The 20414-nt window shown below is 47.2% G+C and overlaps 1 protein-coding gene across 1 annotated transcript; it reads left to right on the top strand.

The window, feature by feature from the left end:
- Positions 1 to 1956: 1956 nt before the first annotated feature.
- Positions 1957 to 19928, top strand: LOC118076506 (phosphatidylethanolamine-binding protein 1). The gene is made up of 4 exons (XM_035099311.2): positions 1957 to 2189; positions 12969 to 13078; positions 13457 to 13557; positions 19053 to 19928. The coding sequence occupies exons 1-4, from the start codon at positions 2055 to 2057 to the stop codon at positions 19268 to 19270; spliced, it is 564 nt and encodes a 187-aa protein (XP_034955202.1). The 5' UTR covers positions 1957 to 2054; the 3' UTR covers positions 19271 to 19928.
- The last annotated feature ends 486 nt before the right edge of the window (positions 19929 to 20414 follow it).

Here is a 20414-nt window from a genome sequence, read left to right as displayed (position 1 = left end):
ACAAAACAGTGCTATAACAACAACAACAACAACAACAACAACAACAACAACAACAACAATTTATTTATTTATACCCCGCCTATCTGGCTGGGTTTCCCCAGCCACTCTGGGCGGCTTCCAGCAAAATATTAAAAATACAATAAAACATCAGACATTAAAAACTTCCCGAATTTGCTGGTTCCCAAATAAATGTGTTTAAGCATCAGGGTATCAGAAGCAAACGCCATTTCTGTGGTCACGATGGTATTGTGATTTAATTAAATTAAACATGCTGAACTGCACACGCTCAGCACATTTCATTTTAAAACCAGGATGCGCAAACTGTTTCTTTTGTTCCAAAGAGGCAATAGGGGCTCAGTGGTTAGCGCCCTGGACTAGAACCTGGGAGGCCAGAGTTCAAATCCTCACTCATCCAGGAAGGTCTGTGGGTGACCTCGGGCCTGTCACTGCTTCTCAGCCTAACCTACCTCATAGAGACGTTGTGAGGATAAAACAGGTGGAGACATGGGCATAATCAAGGGGGGGCAAATCCTGGCTACGCCCATGGGAGAACCATGTACTGAGCTCCTTAGGAAACAATTTACTAGAAATGCAAGCCATCAGTCAATAACAAGGAATGGCTACTATGTGGACCACCATATGTTGCTGGACTACAACACCCATCACCCACAACCAACAGTCAGGGATGATGGGAGTTGTAGTCCAGCAACTTGGGGGGGGGCACAGTTACAGATTCTCCACCCTGGATTTAAAGCTTCCCTGATGTCCATCAAGGTCAGGCAGACGTAAGGCTCTTTTCTCTTCTCCTTTCTCTTCTAGAAAAGTAAATCAAATAATAAGGAAAGTAAATTCGCAAACTGGCTTTATGAAAAAAGTATAACATAACAGAGATGAGCAAGTCAACATTTGATGCCGAGCGGAAGGAGGGAAATCCACCCAGAAAAGGAGGTTGGAGGTGTCTGGAGACTTCTTCTGGATTCTCAGAATGCAATAAGCAGAATAAAGCTTTTCCTGTAACAGATTAATAATAATATTACGCAAGTAATGAAGAGCTTCTGCCTCCAGCTAACCATTTCTAGGAATGCCAAGGAAACAATCGTGGCTTCAGAGCTCCCTCTGCTGCTCACATGAGATCAATGCAAGGAGTGATCCTGCTCCAAACTTGTTTGAGGCAGGCAACCCATTAAAGAATTTAGAGGTAATTCACCAGCAGCCTTTTAACCAACGAACGCTAGTTTATACGGGGTTATACATCATTTTCATTAACTAAGCTTTCTCTCAAGGCATATAACATGAAGTCAGTAAATTACAAATCTACTTTCCAAAGTCTCTCCCATGCGGTCATCTCGCCGGTGTGCCCTGGCCATAAAGCAAGTACAGTCATACCTCGGTTTAAGTACGCCTCGGTTTGAGTACTTTCAGTTTAAGTACTCCGCGGACCTGTCTGAAACGGATTAATCCACTTTCCATTACTTTCAATGGGAAAGTTCGCTTCAGGTTAAGTACGCTTCAGGTTAAGTATAGACTTCCCGAACCAATTGTGTACTTAAACCGAGGTACCACTGTACTGTAAGCAACTGTTGTTGAGACATGTCACTCCGAATTTGCTAGACAGAGCAAGAGAGCATGATGGCATCCTGCCCCATCTAACATAAATCCCGGCTACGCCCATGGGACGCAGTTGTACTGCATGCAGAGGGCTGCCTCTACTCCTCGGAGTAGACCCATTGGAACTAACAGACCGGATTAACTGAGTTCCCTTAAAAACTTCAACGGGTCTGCTGCAGAACTGAGATGGATATATAATCGAGGGCTGCGCGGAGGGACACTGGCGGCTCCTGCCGTCGGGGCGTGACCCAGTTGTGCAGGCGGACCAAGGCGGAGGCGCCGAGGCTGAGATCGGTGGGGCTGGGCGCCGCCTTGCCCCTCCCTCCGCCTCTCCAGCTGGAGCCTCCGGGCCCCAGAGCCGCGCCTGGGACGTAGCAGAAGCGTCGGAGATTCCCGGTGGCCGCGCGCACAGCTTTCCAGCCTCCGTTCTGGTCTCCGCCCCGAGGATGCCGCAGTCGCTGAGCGCGTGGGACGGGCCCCTGAGCCTTGCCGAGGCGGACGAGAAGCCGGCGCGCCCGCTGCGGGTCCGCTATGGGGCTGTGGAGCTCCGGGAGCTGGGCCAGGAGCTCACCCCAACCCAGGTAAAAGGGCTCCGAGGCGGGTTCAGGATTCTTCTCGGGGAGCAAGGCAAAAACCCGGGTTGGCTTCCTTTCTTTGTGGCGTCCACGTCCAAAGGAGCTCAGGGTGGGGTACGTGGTTCTCCCTACACAGCAACCCTGCGAGGTAGGTCACCCAGTGAGCTTCTCATAGAAAGGAACGGGGCGGGGGGGGGTCATCACCTCCCTTCAATGCAGGAATCTCAACCAAAGAATCCATGGCCGAGTGGAGATTTGAACTGGGGACTCCTGGGTCTGACACTCTAACCACTCTATCTTCCTTCCCTCATCTGCCTTTTCTATCTCTCTTCTAAACCATGGTGGATAAAAGTCAATGATTATTTTTTTTTAAATCAGATTTTTTAAAAAAATGTAAATCGGTTATTTTTTAATTTAAATTGGACTTTTAAAATAAAATGTTTTTGGAGGAAAAATCTTTCTAAAGAGAGTTTTCTATTGAAGTTACATTATAGTCCAAAGGCTATTCATCAGGAAATAAGGATTTATTTTAAGTTTTTCATGTATGCTAAAGGGTCTAAGGGTGCTTTTTTAATCGTTTAACCACATCAGTTAACAAACATGGATACATACGCTACAATGTTATTGTTTTAGTTAAATAATTTTTTATCAAGGAAATGATTATTTTTCTCCTTCCAATAAAGTATGGCAGAAAAGTTGTCCAAATATAAACAGTTAACTTATTAAACCTTACAATTATTTCATAATTATGTCAATGTATTTCTAATAGTACAGTGGAACCTCGGTTTATGAACACCTCGGTTTATGAATTTTCGGTTTATGAACACCGCAGACCCATATGGAACGGATTAATTCATTTTCCATTACTTTCAATGGGAAAGTTCGCTTCAGTTTATGAACGCTTCAGTTTAAGTACCCTGCGGACCATCTGGAACGGATTAATCCACTTTCCATTACTTTCAATGGGAAAGTTCGCTTCAGTTTATGAACGCTTCAGTTCATGAACAGACTTCCGGAACCAATTGTGTTCATAAACCGAGGTACCACTGTATAACAAAATCAGTAATTTTTGATATAACTGTAAAAACTACTCTGAAAATTTATTATTCCAAAAATGAAACCTTCATCTGGTTGTGAATATTAAGATTATACTAGCAAGAATGAGTCTTACTGACTAGTGATTTAAATTGTGATTTAAATCGATTTGATTTAAATCAAATCCACCCTGTTCTAAACTATTCCTCCCTCCCTCCCTCCCTCCCTCCATTTCTCTCTCTCTTTCTCATCTGCCCTCCCTCCTTTTCCTTTTCGTTTATTGTCCCATGTACCTATCTATCTCTCTGGGCTCTTCTAGACAACTCGTTTATTGAGCATCCGTCCAGACGTCTTGTGTTTTGTTTTCCACAAAGGGGCTGGATTGCGAACCCCTCCTGCCTCCTTTCATTCCTCCTTGCCCATGCAGTGTCCTCCTCCAAGTGTCCCACAATTTCTCCTCCTTAGATCCAGAGATTCCCTATACCTATGCAATCAAGGAGGCTCCACTATTCAGATTTTCAAAGCAAAGAGAAACTCCATAGACAGTATTGGAAACAAAATAAAAAATGTTTTTCTTCCAGTAGCACCTTAGAGACCAACTAAGTTTATTATGAGCTTTCGTGTGCATGCACACTTCCTCAGATACGCTGAAACAGAAGTCTCCAGACCCTTATATATATAGTGTGAGGGTGGGGAGGGGTATTATTCAGAAGGATAGTGGGAATGGTGTGGAAACTCGTTGATGACTGTTAACGACTGCAATTTGTCTTACAGGAAAAAGCAAGGGGTGAGATGGCTAAAGATAGCTTTATTATGTATACATAATGAGATAAGAATCCAATGTCCATATATTGGGAGAAGGAAGTGTGGGGTAGCATGGGTGAAGGGGTCTCACAGCCCACAAATCCACCCTTATGATTTGTTTGCCCAGAGGTTCCATGAAATCACTCCAAGCCATTGTTATCTTACACTTGCCTGCATACTTCCCTATCAATTTTCTGACCTCAAAAAGTCTGGGGTGGGTTTTTTGGGTGTGTGTGTTACCGAGTTTGTTGTGCATGATTGCCAAATTCATCTTAATAGTGCAGCCTAAATTTGCCGGTATACAACTCAATAATCTCTGCCACAAAACATCCACAGTCTTATAGTCTTCTTTTCCTTTCTGCTTTCCTTTCTTTTCTCTCTCTCTCCCTGCTCTGCTTGCTTTCTACATGCAGGGAGATTTTATATGTTGGTGCATTCAAAATTGCTCTTCCCACCTTCCTTGCTAACGTTCAGAACAGAATAACTAGGAGCCCAGAAATATGTCCGGAGTTCCAGAATTGACTCGAGCTCATAATTTGCACTTTCTGAAACCTTTCACAAACTTCAACACAGCCATCCTTTGACATTCATACTTCTCCAAACTTTCCAGTGCTGTTCTCCAGCCAAGAAATGTGACCCAAACATGCTTAAGCAAAGAGGGAAAGTGTGTCTTAAAACGAATGTGTTTGTGAAAACAGCATACAGATTGCTTTGTAAAAATGTGTATCTTAGTCAAATCTGCACAGAAAAATGAGGGCATTACGAAAAAAATGCACTAAAATGCTGATAAATTTTCATGAGGACTGTTTTTATCTAAAGAAAAAAATTGCAAACTGAACTGGATGCGTGGAGAACTGGAAGATTGGAAATGGAGAGAAACTGAAATTGACAGATTTGCGCATCCCTAATGGAACATAATCTATATATCCAACTTGTGCGCGCTCTCTCTCTCTCTCTCACACACACACACAGACACAGAGTTGTCTGCATTTAAAGACTCTCCTCGTGGGGCCCAGTGAACATTAGAATATAAGAAAAGCCTGCTGGATCAGGCCTGTGGCCCATCTAATCCAGCATCCAGTTCTCAGAGTAGCTAACCAGATGCATTTGAGAAACTCGCATATCCGTGATATTTTATCTGTACAATCAGAATGAATTTCAGGAACTGAAATGCTTTTTCTGTGCAGCCTAAGCTGGAGCCGTGAACAACATTATAGTTACTTCTTGTAGCTTGTCTCCACCCCATTGCCCTGCTCGCAGTTGTGGATAATATTCTTACGTTATGAATGGTCCGGGTCACCATTAAGATAAAGATAGACCCCTGGATAGGCCAGGGGTCAGCAAACTTTTTTCAGCAGGGGGCTGCTCCACTGTCCCTCAGACCTTGTGGGGGGCCGAACTATATATATATATATATTGGGGGGGGGAATGAACGAATTCCTATGCCCCACAAATAACCCAGAGATGCATTTTAAATAAAAGCACTCATTCTACTCATGTAAAAACACCAGGCAGGCCCCACAAATAACCCAGAGATGCATTTTAAATAAAAGGTCACATGTAAAAACACGCTGATTCCCAGACCGTCCGCCACCTGGATTTAGAAGGTGATTGGACCGGATCCGGCCCCCAGGCCTTAGTTTGCCTACCCATGGGATAGGTCAATGTATACATGGACTCTCCTGGAACAAGTGACTTTTCTAAGTTCTAAAAATTCTTAACCAAGCTCAAGGCTGTCGTCTGATCTAGTCGGATGTATAACTGATAATCAATCTCAGTCAGTCCATCCTTGGGAAAATAAGACTACAGAGCTATCTTGCCCCCAAATGGCAACTAGACATTCCTTTTTTGGCGACTGCAACCTTGGTCTGAGGCATAGCTGCCAAGTCTCCTGTTTTTCACGGGAAACCCCCGGATTTAATTCCGTTTCCCACTGGTCTCCCGAATTGAAAAATATTCCGTAAATCCCCTGGATTAGCAGCTTCTGCCGGCGCCAATAGCCATGTCTTGGCTCCCAGCTGGCTGCTCGCTCACTTGGCTTCGGAAATCGCCTCTGCACATGCACGAGCATGCGCAGAAGCGATTTCTGGTGCCCAGACATGTGGACACGGGCAGCTCGGCACTGGAAGTCACTACTGTGCATGCGCAGTACCAATTTCTCGTGCCGCTCTACCCATGTCTGGGCACCGGAAATCGGGCATAGCCGCCACCGGAAGTCACTTCTGCACATGTCTGGACATGCGCAGAAGCGACTTCCGGTGGCGCGCCGCCGCTGATCTCTTATTTTCCCTTATTTTCTTATCCGGAAGTTGACGCCTATGGCCTGAGGAGCCATCTGACGCCTAGCTTATCTATCTGAGTTTCTAACACTCAGCATAGCCATTGTCCATCAATAATAGCCTTTTCCTGCATGATCTTGTCCGATTCTTTTTCAAAACCACCCAAGCTGGTGGCCACCACCAGCACCTCCTGTGGGAGAGAGTTTCATAGTTTAATGATGTGCTCTGTGAAGAAGTAGTAGCCAATGGGGGCCTTTCCTACTGAACTTCCTGCACTTAAAAATAATAATAATCCCACTACATCATCGATCCCTATCATTGCATACAATAGCAAACGTTTCACAGTCTGGCATTATTGGGTAGCCCCCCAGGCTATTGTCCCCCCCTGGCCAATCACAGGGCTCAGAGCCGGCCCCTCATTTGAATGCTTGCCGGTATATAAGAGCACGGCTTGGATGAGGTCACTAGCATTTGCAACGTGCAGAAAGCTGAGCAAGAGCGGGGAAGGAAGACATGGCAGCTCTTAAAACGTACAGGGTCTCCTACTCCATGAGGAACAGGAGGAGGAGCTGGCCGAGGAGGCGTCGCCCGGAAAAAAGGAGGAGGAGCTATGAATGGAGGCGGAGCAGAGAGCGGAGACGGGTGTTGAGCCGCCGGCCTAGCAGGCCACAGAAGACACCGGCCAGGAGAAAGAGAGTTCTGCCCAAGCCCAGGAGGAACATCTGCATTGTCCGGTTCCCGAGGCGAGGCTACCGGATGAAGTGCCCGCTGATGTCCTGGTGTTTCAATAGGTGGATGCGGGGCGGCAGCAACCTTTCACACGGGGCCAGATATTCCCTGCGCTCCAGCCGGCCGATGATCCTTCGGAGCCGCCAGCCCAGGAAGTGCCCGCCGGGCCCTCGCCGCTGCCCTGACTTCCTGCAGGCCGCCCTGAGGGAGATAGCGAGCAAGAAGCGCGCCAAGTGGGTGGCCCCCTCCCTCCCCAAGAAGCGGCGGCGTTACTCGGATGAGGAGATTTTCTACCGCTTGGCGAAACCCTCCAGAGCAGAAGAATCGGGAGAGGAGAGCGGTGACAATGACGTGGGGATAGAGAACTCGGCTGCTGGGATAGCCCAGTCCGCGGAGAGCGGACTTCAAGAGACCGTAAGCTAGAGACAGACACCCCTCTCCTCCTTCTCGGAACAGCAAACAGGCCTGGGAAATGATCCAGAGGAGAAGAGAGGAAGAAGGGAATAATAACTATAATTTTTAAAAATAAGAACCCTGTGTTGAAAGATCCAAGAACTTAAAGGGAGACCACCTGCACCCATATTCCAATCCTGATTTTTTTAATTGATTTTTTTTTTTAGGCTGTTTATCTCTGCCTCAGTAGGGGGCACTGGGAAAGTTTTTTTGAGCCATGGCATGGTCATCGAAGAACATGGCAGGGGGCTTGACATCTGTGAGCCCACGCTCTGAAAGGACATGCGCCTCTCTCCCTCGCCAGCAAGAGGCAAACAGAAATCGGCTCACACTGCTATGCGAACAAAAGGATTGTTGTTGTTCAGGGTGCTCCCTCCTCACCCCAGGAATTCTTGAAATACTAATAAATCTGGATCTTTTGGAACACGTGGGTTTCCTTGTGGAATGCTGAGGAGCAACTGGGTTGGGTGGGGCATAAGGAAGAAAAGGCTATCAGTGACCACTAGACATGATGGCTACGTTCTCCCTCCACTGTCGGAGGCAGTACGCCTGTGAATACCAGTTGCTGGGAATCACAAGGGGGGTGGGGTGCTGCTGCTGTGCTGGGCTAAAATAGGTCATCATCCTGATTGAGGATGGCTCCCCTTAGGTGGATGTAAGAGTCCAAGATCACTTCTGCTCACTAAGACCCAGCAGCTACCATTTAGGGCTGGACCTGGTTTTGAGGGAGTCTTTGGCAACTCCTTTTCTTCGCTTACTGGCCATTGTGGGAAAGGAGGGGACAAGGCAGGGCAAGAAGCAATCTCCAGTAATCCTGACTGGTTCCCATTGGGGGACTGGTAGGGCAGACGGCTGGGAGCCAAACAGTGGGGGAGCCAGAACTAATCACAGGCAGTGCCAATTAATTCTAGCTTTGTCCCCATCCTCTTCCCTGCTGAGTTCCACAAGAAGGAGAAGGCTATCAATGAGAACGGGTTGCTGGACTAGAATCGTAGAGTTGGAAGAGACCACAAGGGCCATCCAGTCCAACCCCCTGCCAAGCAGGAAACACCATCAAAGCATTCTTGACATATGCCTGTCAAGCCTCTGCTTAAATACCTCCAAAGAAGGAGACTCCACCACACTCCTTGGTAGCAATGGGATCCAGCAGCCTCTTCTAATGTTCTTGCAGGGCGGCACTGAGACCAAGGCCACATTCAAACCACACAACTGGCAGTGTTTTAACAACCAGCCCTTCCTCACAGGGGACTCTGGGGATTGTAGCTCTCAGAGGGGATACAAGGGGTCTCCGAACATCTCTCAGCACCCTTAACAAACTGCAACTCCCAGAATTCTTTGAGGGAAGCCATGTTTGTTTCAAGTGGACTCCGTGGTGCTTCAAATCAAAGGAGGAAGCTGAAAGCCAGGGTTGCTCCCTAGGCTAGAAGGCAGGCAGGTGGGGCTGTCTGAGGTTGGTGGGCCAGTGCCCCATTCACCAAATAAGTCTCCACTGGGGGGGGGTTGTTTTGCTGTTGCTATGGTTGAACAATTGGGAGTCACAATACCTCCCCCAAGCATAATATTTTATGCCTCCATCACGTCACCCAATCAGTCTTTCCTGGCCTTTCTCCCTCAAAAGACACAAATGTTTTAACCTTTCCTTATAAGGATCTCCCCTCCCCTCCCAAAAATAAAATCACCTGAACATTTCTGGGTTAGGAAGTCTTGCCTAGAGTTATCCCACTGGCCTGAAATCATAAATGAAGCTTAAAACAAAACAAAAAATTTCTCAGGGTGTACCACTTTTTGAGTTCTTGAGATTGTTCTTCTCCGATAGGATTTATCTTAAAAAATATATTTAAAAATACGTATTTTTATTGGTGTTGCTTTATATCAGGGGTGGCCAACTCCCAAGAGACTGCAGTCTACCCACAGAGTTAAAGACTAGCAGTAATCTACCCCCTTTTGCGGGGTTCAGGTCAAAGTTGTTGAACCTTTTTTAGGGAAGAGGGAAGTCCATTTTTTGGGTGTTCAGGTCAAAGTTTTTGAGCTTTTTTTTTTAGGAAGGAAAGCCCTGTTATGGGGGGGTTCAAGTCAAACTTGTTGAGCTTCTTTTAGGGAGGATTTTTGGGCGGTGAAGGGCCAAAATGTTGAGCTGTTTTTAAAGGAGCCAAAGTTGTTCAGCTTCTTTGGGGGGAGCCACTGATCTACCAGTGATCTACCACAGATGTCCAGTGATCTACTGGTAGATCACGATCTACCTGTTGGACGTGCCTGCTTTATATCATATACCACCCCGTGGAAACTGCATGAAGGCTAATTGAATCATCATAAGTAATAATTGCGTGTATGTGTCTAACAAGTTCAGGACACAAAGTACCGTATACGTTTCAAAAGATCCAGTTTTATTATTACTCCAGGATGAACTTCCTGAGGGGGGGCGGGAAACACACTTTGGATACAATGACAAATCCCTTTTCATTTTCCTTCAAGCGGTAGCCAATTTCTGTCTGTTTCTTGTTAGCGAGGAAAGGAATAATTATTCGTTCAAGGGGTAGGTTCAGAGATGCGGGCCTTTTTCCAGGTGACTTTGTTATTTATCCGATGGCTCAAATATCTTCTTTTCTCCTCCTGCAGGCATTGATAAATCTATTAGTTCTGCAAAAAATGGCTCCAGGACAGGATCGGAATGTGGGTGGTGACACGCCCCTTCAGTTCCCTAGGATCTTTTGAGCAGGCCAGTGGCTTATGTAATATATATATTTGCCTCCCTCTTCTCCCTTCGGTTTTCTTGTCAGGCCTGCTTGCTGTCCTGAGAAGAGCGAGGAAGATGTTGGTCTAGCTCGATACCTCCTGGAGCTCATTTGCCGTTGGCTGAGGTACCCCTGGAGCCATGTTCTCTGCCGCCCCTGGGTTGGCGGGCGATGAGTCCTGGTCTTTCGATTTGCAGGGCTTTGCCAACTTGTAGAAAATCTCCTCGTCGGAGTAACGTTGGCGTTTCCTGGGGGAAGCTGGCGCCACCCACTTGGCTCGCTTCTTGCTCGCCACTTGCCTGAGAGTGGAGTGGAGGAAGTTCGCGCAGGAACAAGGGTGGTGCTGCTGATTCCGCTGCTTGACCAGCCGCAGGGACATCTTGTGGTGGACATCTGCTATGCAGGGGCTCAAGGCGGCTTTGGCCTTCTGTAAGGAAAGGATGTCGTCCCGCATCTTCCGGTTGAAATACCAGGACAGGAGAGGGCATGATGTTAAGTAGCTGCTTCTCGGGAACCTGATAATGCAAACGTTCCTCCTGGGTTTCTGAGGTAGCTTCCCTCGTCTGTTCAGGATCTTCTGGGCTCTGCTTTGCTGGCTCTTTCTACCCCTTTTGGTGCCAGCCATGGCCTCTTGCTGGTTCGTCCTCTCCAGCTCAACTGCCCCACCTGCAAATGCTGGTGACTTCCAGCCAGCACTCCTCTTATATACCGGCAGGCATTCAAATGAGGGGCTACTTCTGAGTGCTGTGATTGGCTGGGGATGAACAATCGCTCAGGGGGCTATCCAATAATGATGGACTGTGAGGCATTTGCCTCTGTGTGGAATTATGGGGGTGGAGTCAAATGTTCAGGGCACAAGCCAACATAACACAAGCCACTATTTAAACTTGGCATCCATGGAAAATTCTGTATCAACCCAGCACTATTTTACACCGTAAACAAGTTTGAGTGTGCTTAACTTTAGCAGTTCCTTTTCTTTCTCTCTCTTTTTGTATCTGAGTGTCATATATATAAAATCAGCATCAACATTCTTCTCCACCCCCCTTTCCTAGCTGCAGGGTAAAATATTTTCTTTATTTTTGTGCCATTTGGAGCCGTTGTGTTTTATTAAAATCTTTTATTTTTCTGAAACACAAAAATACATCAGATGTTCTGAATTAACTTTCCACTATGCTTCATTTCTACATGCTGGCTCATTTGTAAATCTCTTTTCTTTTCTCTCTTTTTTTGTACACAAAACATTTTTATTTAAAATGTTCTTTAACACCCCCCCCCCCACAATGGTCCTTTATTCAGTTGAAATAAAGTGGAGATAAAAAGTTCTGAAGGCATTCAAAATATTTTGTTGTTACCTGATGCAGTTTGGAAACAAGACATTCCTTCCTTGGGGCGATAATAAACATTCCGAAAAACAATGGAGTATAAGAAGAGCCCTTCTGGATCAGGCCAGTCGCCCATCTAATCCAGCATCCTGTTCTTACAGTGGGCAACAAGGTGTCCCAATTTCACCTTTGAAATCCTGGTAATGTCCGGGAAAATCCAGACGCATGGTAGCCCTAACTAAAAGCCAGCTATCATCGGAGTTGTAGTCCAAAAAGGCTGTGCTTGGTGGGGCTGATGGGAGTTGAAGTGGGTAGGGCTATATCTTTCCATCTTTGTGCATATAGTAGCCTCGCTGCTGCAGTCATATCTTGGGAGTGGTCTTCCATAGTCCTTTTTTCTAATTGTCCTTGCAAGTTTCCTAGAAGCAGTTGACTCGTTGCTATGGAAAACAGGACGCTGGATGGATTTGATCCAGTAAGACTCATAAACCAGGTGGAGGGAAAGGCGAATGAAATGAGAGAGTTGTAAGCAAGCCTCACTTGCGTGACTGCTTCCAATTACTGCTTTGTTTGGAGTATGGGAAGAACATCCCTCCTGCATTGACTCTGGACAGTTTCTTCCCCCTTCCCTGCTCCCTGTGGCTTGGACCACTTGACGGAGCCATCTGGATTGCATTACCAAATCGAGTCCTTGCTTGCAGGTCCTTCTTGCCTGCAGAGCAAAGCAGAACCTTTTTGATTTATATCAGCCTCTTTCGCATTTCGTCTTTCTGCTTCTTTGTAACTTGGGGGGGGGTCTCCCTTTAAGCACAGGGTTGGGGGACTGGATGCTGCCGGTGGGTCAGATCCCTAACCAGGTCCAACTTTGGTAGTTTTTTGTCAGTGCCAATCAGCTGATCAGAGGTTGCAGCAATCTCATTCGGAGACAGGCTTCCAGTGCCAATCAGCTGACCATAGCTGCCAAGTCTCCCGTATTCCCCGGGAAACCCCCGTTTTTCCAGCTGTTCCCATCCGAAAAAACGGATTGTTTTTGTTTTCCCCCCGGTTTATTCTGGCATGGCGGCCATTTTGGAACTGGGCGGAGCATGCTCAGAAGCGACTTTTGATGCTGCTTTGCCCAGTTCCAAAATGGCTGCAGCGTGACTTCTGGTGCGACAGCCATTTTGGAACAGGGCAGAGCAGCATCAAAAGTAGCTTCTGAGCATGCTCCGCCCAGTTCCAAAATGGCAGCAGCGCTACTTCCGGTCTGCTACTTCCGGTCCAGTCCCTTATTTCTCAGGCCGGAACTTGGCAGCTATGCAGCTGACCCGGAAGCTGCAGTCAGCAGAGAATGCTGCAGCGCGATTGCTAACAGGAGTGAGGCCTTGCCATCGTGCAACACCTATTCCCAGAGATGTGCACTGGTTTCCAATTTCCCTTAAAACTGAACAGGTCCAGAACTGTCCCACATCCATTGACTGGGAGGGCTGCGACCCGCAAAAACTCTACACCTTGATTCTCACAGACCTGGATGTTCCCAGCAGGGTGGATCCGAAACTCAGGTGAGAGAGACCACAAAAGGGACATCCTCTCCCTTTGGCCTGCTCCTGTCTTTATAGAAGTATGCATGTTTTCAATGGTCATCATCCCGGGAGGGTGGAATAACTGTGCAGCCACACAGGGAAAGACCATAGCTCAGTGGTGGGGCAATACTGAGCTAGATGGATCAATTGGTCTGACTTTGGCAGCTTCCTCTGTTCTTAGCATCTTTTAGTTATTAGAGCACTTGTACACTGCTTTTCAGCTGAAAAGTACATGCTGCGCTGCTGAGTTAGGTGGTGGATTTTACCAAATAGGGAAACCATGGAGGATTAATGTGGAACACTTGGTTTGGATGTTGAATTCTGAAGTTTCCTCTCCTGCTCTTTTTCCTCCTCTAGAGAGTGGCACCATTTCCTGGTGACCAACATGCAAGGCAACGACATTGGCAGCGGGTGCATTTTGTCGGATTATATTGGATCTGCGCCTGCCAAGGGAACAGGTAGGCAAACCACTGTGGAGGGGTGGGCAAACTTTTTTTTTTAAATAAAAAAATTGCTCTGCAGGCCAGACCTTTATCAGATTCTAGCTTTGCGGGCCAAATTTGACAGGTGGGCAAGGGTGCCCACCTGCCAAACACCTGATGTCACAGACAGTTGGGTGCTTTGAAGTCCCAGACTTGGGACTTGCTGGGCTTGCAAAGAACCCCAATGCCTCATGGTTGTGGCATTACCACTCACCAGCTGATTGACAGTAGAGCCAGAGGATGCTTTAGGGCTCTCTGATTGTGTATTATCAACCCCATAGCTACCCCTAAAGGTAAAGGTAAAGGGGCCTCTGACCATCAGGTCCAGTCGTGTCTGACTCTGGGGTTGCGGCGCTCATCTCGCTCTATAGGCCGAGGGAGCCGGCGTTTGTCCGCAGACAGCTTCCGGGTCATGTGGCCAGCATGACAAAGCTGTTTCTGGCGAAGCAGAGCAGCGCACGGAAACGCCATTTACCTTCCCGCCAGAGCGGTCCCTATTTATCTACTTGCACTTTGATGTGCTTTCAAACTGCTAGGTGGGCAGGAGCTGGGACCGAGCAACAGGAGCTCACCCCGTTGCAGGGATTCGAACCGCCGACCTTCTGATCAGCAAGCCCTAGACTCTGTGGTTTATCCCACAGTGCCACCTGGGTCCCTATAGCTACCACTAGCACACCTCAAATCCCAAGTCCAAGGCAGGTGGCTGTAGATTGGGGAAAACAGCCCCATGGGCCAAATTTGAACCCGTGGTGCGCCAAGTTTGGCCTGTGGGCCAAAGGTTCCCCACCCCTAACATAGCTGCCAAGTTCTCCCTTTTTTTAAGGGAAATTCCCTTATGCTGAATAGGCTTCCTCGCGAGAAAAGGGAAAACTTGGCAGCTATGACCCCTAACCTTGGCACTAGGTGAGAACCTTAGCTTCAGGGGCCAAATGTGGCCTTCTGGACTTCTTTAGGCTGATTTGACAGGAGTGAGTGTGCAGGCCTAAGGCAGAGAGGCAGAAGGGCTTGAAAGTCTTGCATTTTCAAAGTAAGCACCTGTTACAGCACTAGCAAGCAGCCCAGAACAGACAAGAACAAGGTGATATGTTACTTCAAAAGCCCGTCAAGGCACTGTGATTGGAGAGCCCTGGTAAAATTGTTCCTACTGATTGACAGTTTAAAAAGTCACATCTTTGGCATTTTCCCTATGTGACAAATCTGGGGAGAAACTTTCCCATTTTGCTGACATTCAGCTGAGTTTTGATCCAGCATTTGTCCAAATCTGATGTATACACACCTACCAGCCAGAAAGGCTGCCCCCTGCTGAAACTGAGGGGAAGTGACTTCTAAAATCATCTTGGGTGGGTGGGGGGCACCGTCTTGGAAACCTGCGTGGATTCTCTACCTTAAACTTTGAGGGTTTGGAAGAAGGTGATTGCCTTGCCTAAGAGACTGAGCAAAGGGCTGGTTTGTTCCAAGACAAGTAGGGACTTCACCCTGGGCCAGGAACCCAGAAATCAAATACAGAGTACATTATTTGCTTTTAGATGGGTTGATTGTTTTTCCTTCTGAGAGATTAGCAGTGTGAAGTTTGATTGGACTAGATGCCAAGTGCCGTTCAAACATGATTTGATGTGTGTGGAGAGGTGAGGCATTTCTTTCCTCCTTGACAGATTCTTGGCTTTTTAACTGGAGTAAATGGCTGGGAGTGTTTCTTCTTAAGAAACAAATGTTAAAGCCTTGGGCGCATAGCTGCTAAGTCTCCCGTTTTCCCCGGGAAATACCCGTTTTTCCAGCTGTTCCTAGCTGAAAAACGGATTTTTTTTGTTTTTTCCTGGTTTATTCTGGCGCGGCGGCCATTTTGGAACTGGGCAAAGCAGCATCAAAAGTCACTTCTGAGCATGCTCCGCCCAGTTCCAAAATGGCGGCAGCGCTACTTCCGGTCTGCTATTTCCAGCCCGGTCCCTTATTTCTCTGACAGCAACTTGGCAGGTATGCTTGGCCGTTTTTAAAAGGCACACCTCCGCCTCTCTCTGGGAAGGCACTTTCAAGGCAGCCCAAGTTGGGGGACCATCACTGCCTCTTGTGGCAGTGAGTTCCACAGTTTGCCTGTGTGCTGCATGAAGTAGTACTTCAGCTCGATCAATGGACCGGTGATCTGAGTTGGGATCAGGCAGCTCCCATACATTCCTGTCAGTTTAATCTGCAACACAGCCATTAAGAGCCTAAGAATGTGAGAAGAGGCTGCTGGATCAGGCCAATGGCCCATCTAGTCCAACATCCTGTTCTCACAGTGGCCAACCAGATGCCATAATGGGAAACCTTCAAGCACGATGCAAGGAAAAGAGTCCTCCCCCGCCCTCCTGTGGTTTCCAGCAATTGGTGCTGAGAAGCAGTGCCGACTCCAATGGTATCGGCACAGCAGCTCCATCGTGGCTGGTAGCCTTTGAAAGCCCTCTCCTCCATGAATTTGTCAATTTGTCCAATCCTCTTTTAAAAACATCTTGGTTGGTGGCCATTGCTGCCTCTTGTGGCAGTGAGCTCCACAGCTTAACCATGCAATGCATGAAGAAGTCCTTCCTTTTATCTATCCCAATTCTTCCAGCATCCATCTCCATTAGAAGTCCACAAGAGTGGAAGAATTGTTTGTTTGTTTGTTTTTTAAAACCTAGATAAACTTTAGGTGCAGGACTAATTTGGATTCTGAGCCGCCCTGTATGGTGCGGCGCAATGGCACTTTCCCCCCTGGCGCCGTTGGGCCTGCCCTCAGAACACCAATTCCCACAAACTACCCCAGATTATCTTGTGGGGGACTTGTGTGAGGAAAAACTTAATAATTTGGAGTCTCAGGCAGGATTTGATCAAATAAACAAGAGAGATTTTATTTAGCAAAGGGAAGTTTATGACACAAGTGAATAAAACATAGGATACTTCAGATTATGTTATTTCACTTCAGTTCTTTCTCAGTTGTTGCACAGCTGTTGTCGCTTAATACAGTGGTACCTCTACTTACGAATAACTCTACTTACGAATGTTTCTACTTACGGAGCTCCGTCCGCCATCTTGGATGCGGTTTAGATAGGATTTTTTTCTACTTACGAATTTTTAGATAGGGTTGCTTCGACTTACGAATTTTTTCTCCCAATGCATTCCTATGGGATTCGACTTACAAATTTTTCTGACTTACGAATGTGCGTCCGGAACGCATTAAATTCGTAAGTAGAGGTACCACTGTGCTTTGGTTCTTAAACAAGGTGGTACTCCCTGTCAGTTACACACCCCTTAGACAACCCTACTCCTGAGGTACTCCAAGTAACAGACCCCTCTTAACAGTTTGGGAGTCTTCTCTTTTGTAGCAGAATCTCTCCCCTCCTGACTGGAATGAGACCTAAGTAGACTGTATATTTCCAGCTTCTACTTCTCCTGGCTCAGCCTCAGCCTCCCAGTTAATTCCTGGCCTATTACTCTCACAGGACACCACACACTGTTCTTCACACTAAGCTCACGAGACTCCTTTCTCTAGCTTTTGATATATTCCTCAGAGTGGATGTTTTTATCCAGAACCAAAACTCTTCCCTCTCAATCCCTATCTCCCAACCTCAATCCCAACCTACTCCTTTTCAACTCCCTCTCCTGGAACCCCAACCAATCAGAAGCTTCCGTTCATTAACTGTTTGCTGGCAGGAAAAAACAAACCCGTATTTTTCGCTCCATAGGACGCACCTAGTTTTTAGAGTAGGAAAACAAGAGAAAAAATATTTTGCTTTCTTGAATTGTCCTAGGCATAGCAGCCAACTCCTAGAGGCCTAGGTGCCTTTGCCCCCCCCCCAATTAAATATTTGAGGAAGCTTCTTTTGCAAAGGGGGAAAGCTCCATTTTTTTTGAGGATCAGCTCAAAGTTGTGCAGCTTACCTTGCAAAGGGGAAAAAATCCTGCTTTTATGGGGTTCAACTCACAGTTCTGCAGCTTCTCCAGGAAAGGAAAGGGACCCATTTCTACAGTTTCCAGACAGATAATCTAATCAGCCAGTCACATGTCTCTGGGGAAACAAGCAGCCTCCCTCTGCAGACAACTATTGAGGCCTGGGCAGGGAGCTAGCTCCCTTATCTCCCTCCCCGATCTCTTGCAATCAGCTGATGAGTGGCTCCATTCGCTCCATAAGACGCACAGACATTTCCTCTTACTTTCCAGGAGGAAAAAAGTGTGTCTTATGGAGTGAAAAATACGGTACTTGGGGACCCAACCTGCCCAGCAAAACAAACTTTTCCGCCACACCCTGTGAGTAAAGCACTGTGAACTCTGCAAATGCCTGAGGATCAGGCTGCCAGGCCCTCAGATGGAAAGTGCCTTGACTTGAGTTTCCTTGCAGATTGAATGCCCCCTTTGTGCAAAGGATTAACTCATGTGTCAAGCACAGCCTAGGGGAGCCAGGTAACAAAAATTTCCACACCCATAGTGGAGCTTAAATGGTACATTCAGAGGGCTTAAGTCAGTGTGGGAGAGGCAAGGTCTCGTCTCCTTATGACACACCCTTCTGGATTTATTTCTGGCTGCTGCACCAGCAGAACTGACTTGCTGGGCCGGGCTGATCCATTAACCAGCTCCCGCCAACCTGGTGGCCTCCAGATCTTTTTCAGTTTACAACTCCCCATCCTGGCGCCCACAAGAACCCTGTGAGAGGCAGTGGTTGGCCCAAAGTCACCCAGTGAGCTTCATGGCTGAGTGGGGTTTGAACCCTGGTCTCTCCCAGGTCTAGCACTCTAGAGCTCTAACCACTAAGCAGCACTGCCCAGTCAAAAGTTTTGGAACACTCGTCCCTTTCCAGTTGCCGTTTTCTAGTTCTACAACACCTTCTTATACTGTACAGGAGATGGCATTTCAACAATCTCTTGATTGTTACCGTGTTAGAATTGTTAAAACAAAAATGAACTGCAATATGAAGTGAAGGAACTTAAAAGGAAGTAACTACTTACCTTGTTCCTCTCTGGATGTTTTTCTGCTCCCTCCCATCCCAAGCTATTCTTTTTCCTGCCGTTTTTGACTTATCTTTTCCCCATCTCCTGCTGCCTCCATTCTATTCTCTTCCTCTCCTCTCTTGGCTGTCATCTCCCCCCCCCCCCGGGAAGTACTCAAATGGGCAATCCCGGCCATTCCAGCAGTGAGTAGACTCAGATCTCTGTACTCTGTGTGGTCAATCGGATTTGGCTAACCAATGTTGCTACATGGGAGCAAATGGAGCCAGTTAAGAATGAGGGCAGTGGTCAAGAAGCCAATTGAGAATGAGGGCAGTGGTCAAGAAGCCAGTTGAGAATGAGAGCAATGTGCATGAAGCCAGTTGAGAAGGAGGTTAATGTAAATAAGATGAACATTTTCATAGTCATTTCTTTTAAAAAAAAAAGTCAAAAAGGGTTGCTTTTCTGTATTGAGAAAAAACAACACACAGTTTTGACAGCCGTACCATAATCTTTGCATTATATCCTTGGCCATCGTAGGACTTCACCGCTATGTGTGGCTGGTCTACGAGCAGCCGCAGCGACTGACCTGCGACGAGCCCATCCTGAATAAACTTACCGCTGCCAAGCGCGAGAAGTTCCGAGCCTCGTCCTTCCGCAAGAAGTACGGATTGGGTGCACCTGTGGCAGGCATGTGCTACCAGGCTGAGTGGGACAGCCATGTGCCAAAGATCTACGAGCAGCTTGGCGTCAAATAGCCTGCCATGTGAATCTCATTGCAACAGAGTAAAAAAAAGAGGGTGGTATCTAACATTAAGCCCTACTTGGAACACTCTCGCTGAAAACAGTGGGCGTGATTCTAATCTATTGACTTCAGTGGGTCTACTCTTGAGTAGAATGCAATCCAATGAGCACAGGGAGATTTGTGGCAGTTTGCCCTTAACTTGGCAAGCCCTTTTCAGGTGCTGTATAATAAAAGCAACCAAAAAAAATCCTTGTCCTGACTTCCCCATGCATTGAAAGAACAGATTGAGGTTGAATCCTGACAAGACAGAAGTACTGTCTTTGGGGGACAGGGGGCTGACTGGCGTGGAGGACTCCCTGGTCCTGAATGGCGTAACTGTGCCCCTGAAGGACCAGGTGTGCAGCCTGGGAGTCATTTTGGACTCACAGCTGTCCATGGAAGTGCAGGTCAATTCTGTGTCCAGGGCAGCTGTCTACCAGCTTAAGGTTACCAGATTTTTTTCCCAATGAATCCGGGGACACTTTTCAACTTCAATGGATTTTGTATGGGGACTGATTTGTAAAGCCGGGGACTGTCCCCGGGAAATGGGGATGTCTGGTAACCTTATACCAGCTCCACCTGCCCATGGACTGTCTCACCAGAGTGGTGCATGCACTAGTTATCTCCCGCTTGAACTACTGCAATGCGCTCTACGTGGGGCTACCTTTGAAGGTGACCCAGAAACTACAACTAATCCAGAATGCGGCAGCTAGACTGGTGACTGGGAGTGGCTGCCTAGACCATATAACACCGGTCCTGAAAGACCTACATTGGCTCCCAGTACGTTTCCGAGCACAATTCAAAGTGTTGGTGCTGACCTTTAAAGCCCTAAATGGCCTTGGCCCAATATACCTGAAGGAGCGTCTCCACCCCATTGTTCAGCCCGGACACTGAGGTCCAGCTCTGAGGGCCTTCTGGTGGTTCCCTCACTGCGAGAAGCGAGGTTACAGGGAACCAGACAAGAGGGCCTTCTCGGTAGTGGCGCCACCCTGCGGAATGCCCTCCCATCAGATGTCAAGGAAATAAACAACTATCTGACTTTTAGAAGACATCTGAAGGCAACCCTGATTAGGGAAGTTTTAAATGTTTGATATTTTAGCATGCTTTTAATATTCTGT

Source organism: Zootoca vivipara, chromosome 17, assembly GCF_963506605.1.
Source record: "Zootoca vivipara chromosome 17, rZooViv1.1, whole genome shotgun sequence".
Taxonomy (NCBI): domain Eukaryota; kingdom Metazoa; phylum Chordata; class Lepidosauria; order Squamata; family Lacertidae; genus Zootoca; species Zootoca vivipara.
Note: the sequence above shows the minus strand (reverse complement) of the source record. Positions and strands in the feature narration are given on the sequence as shown.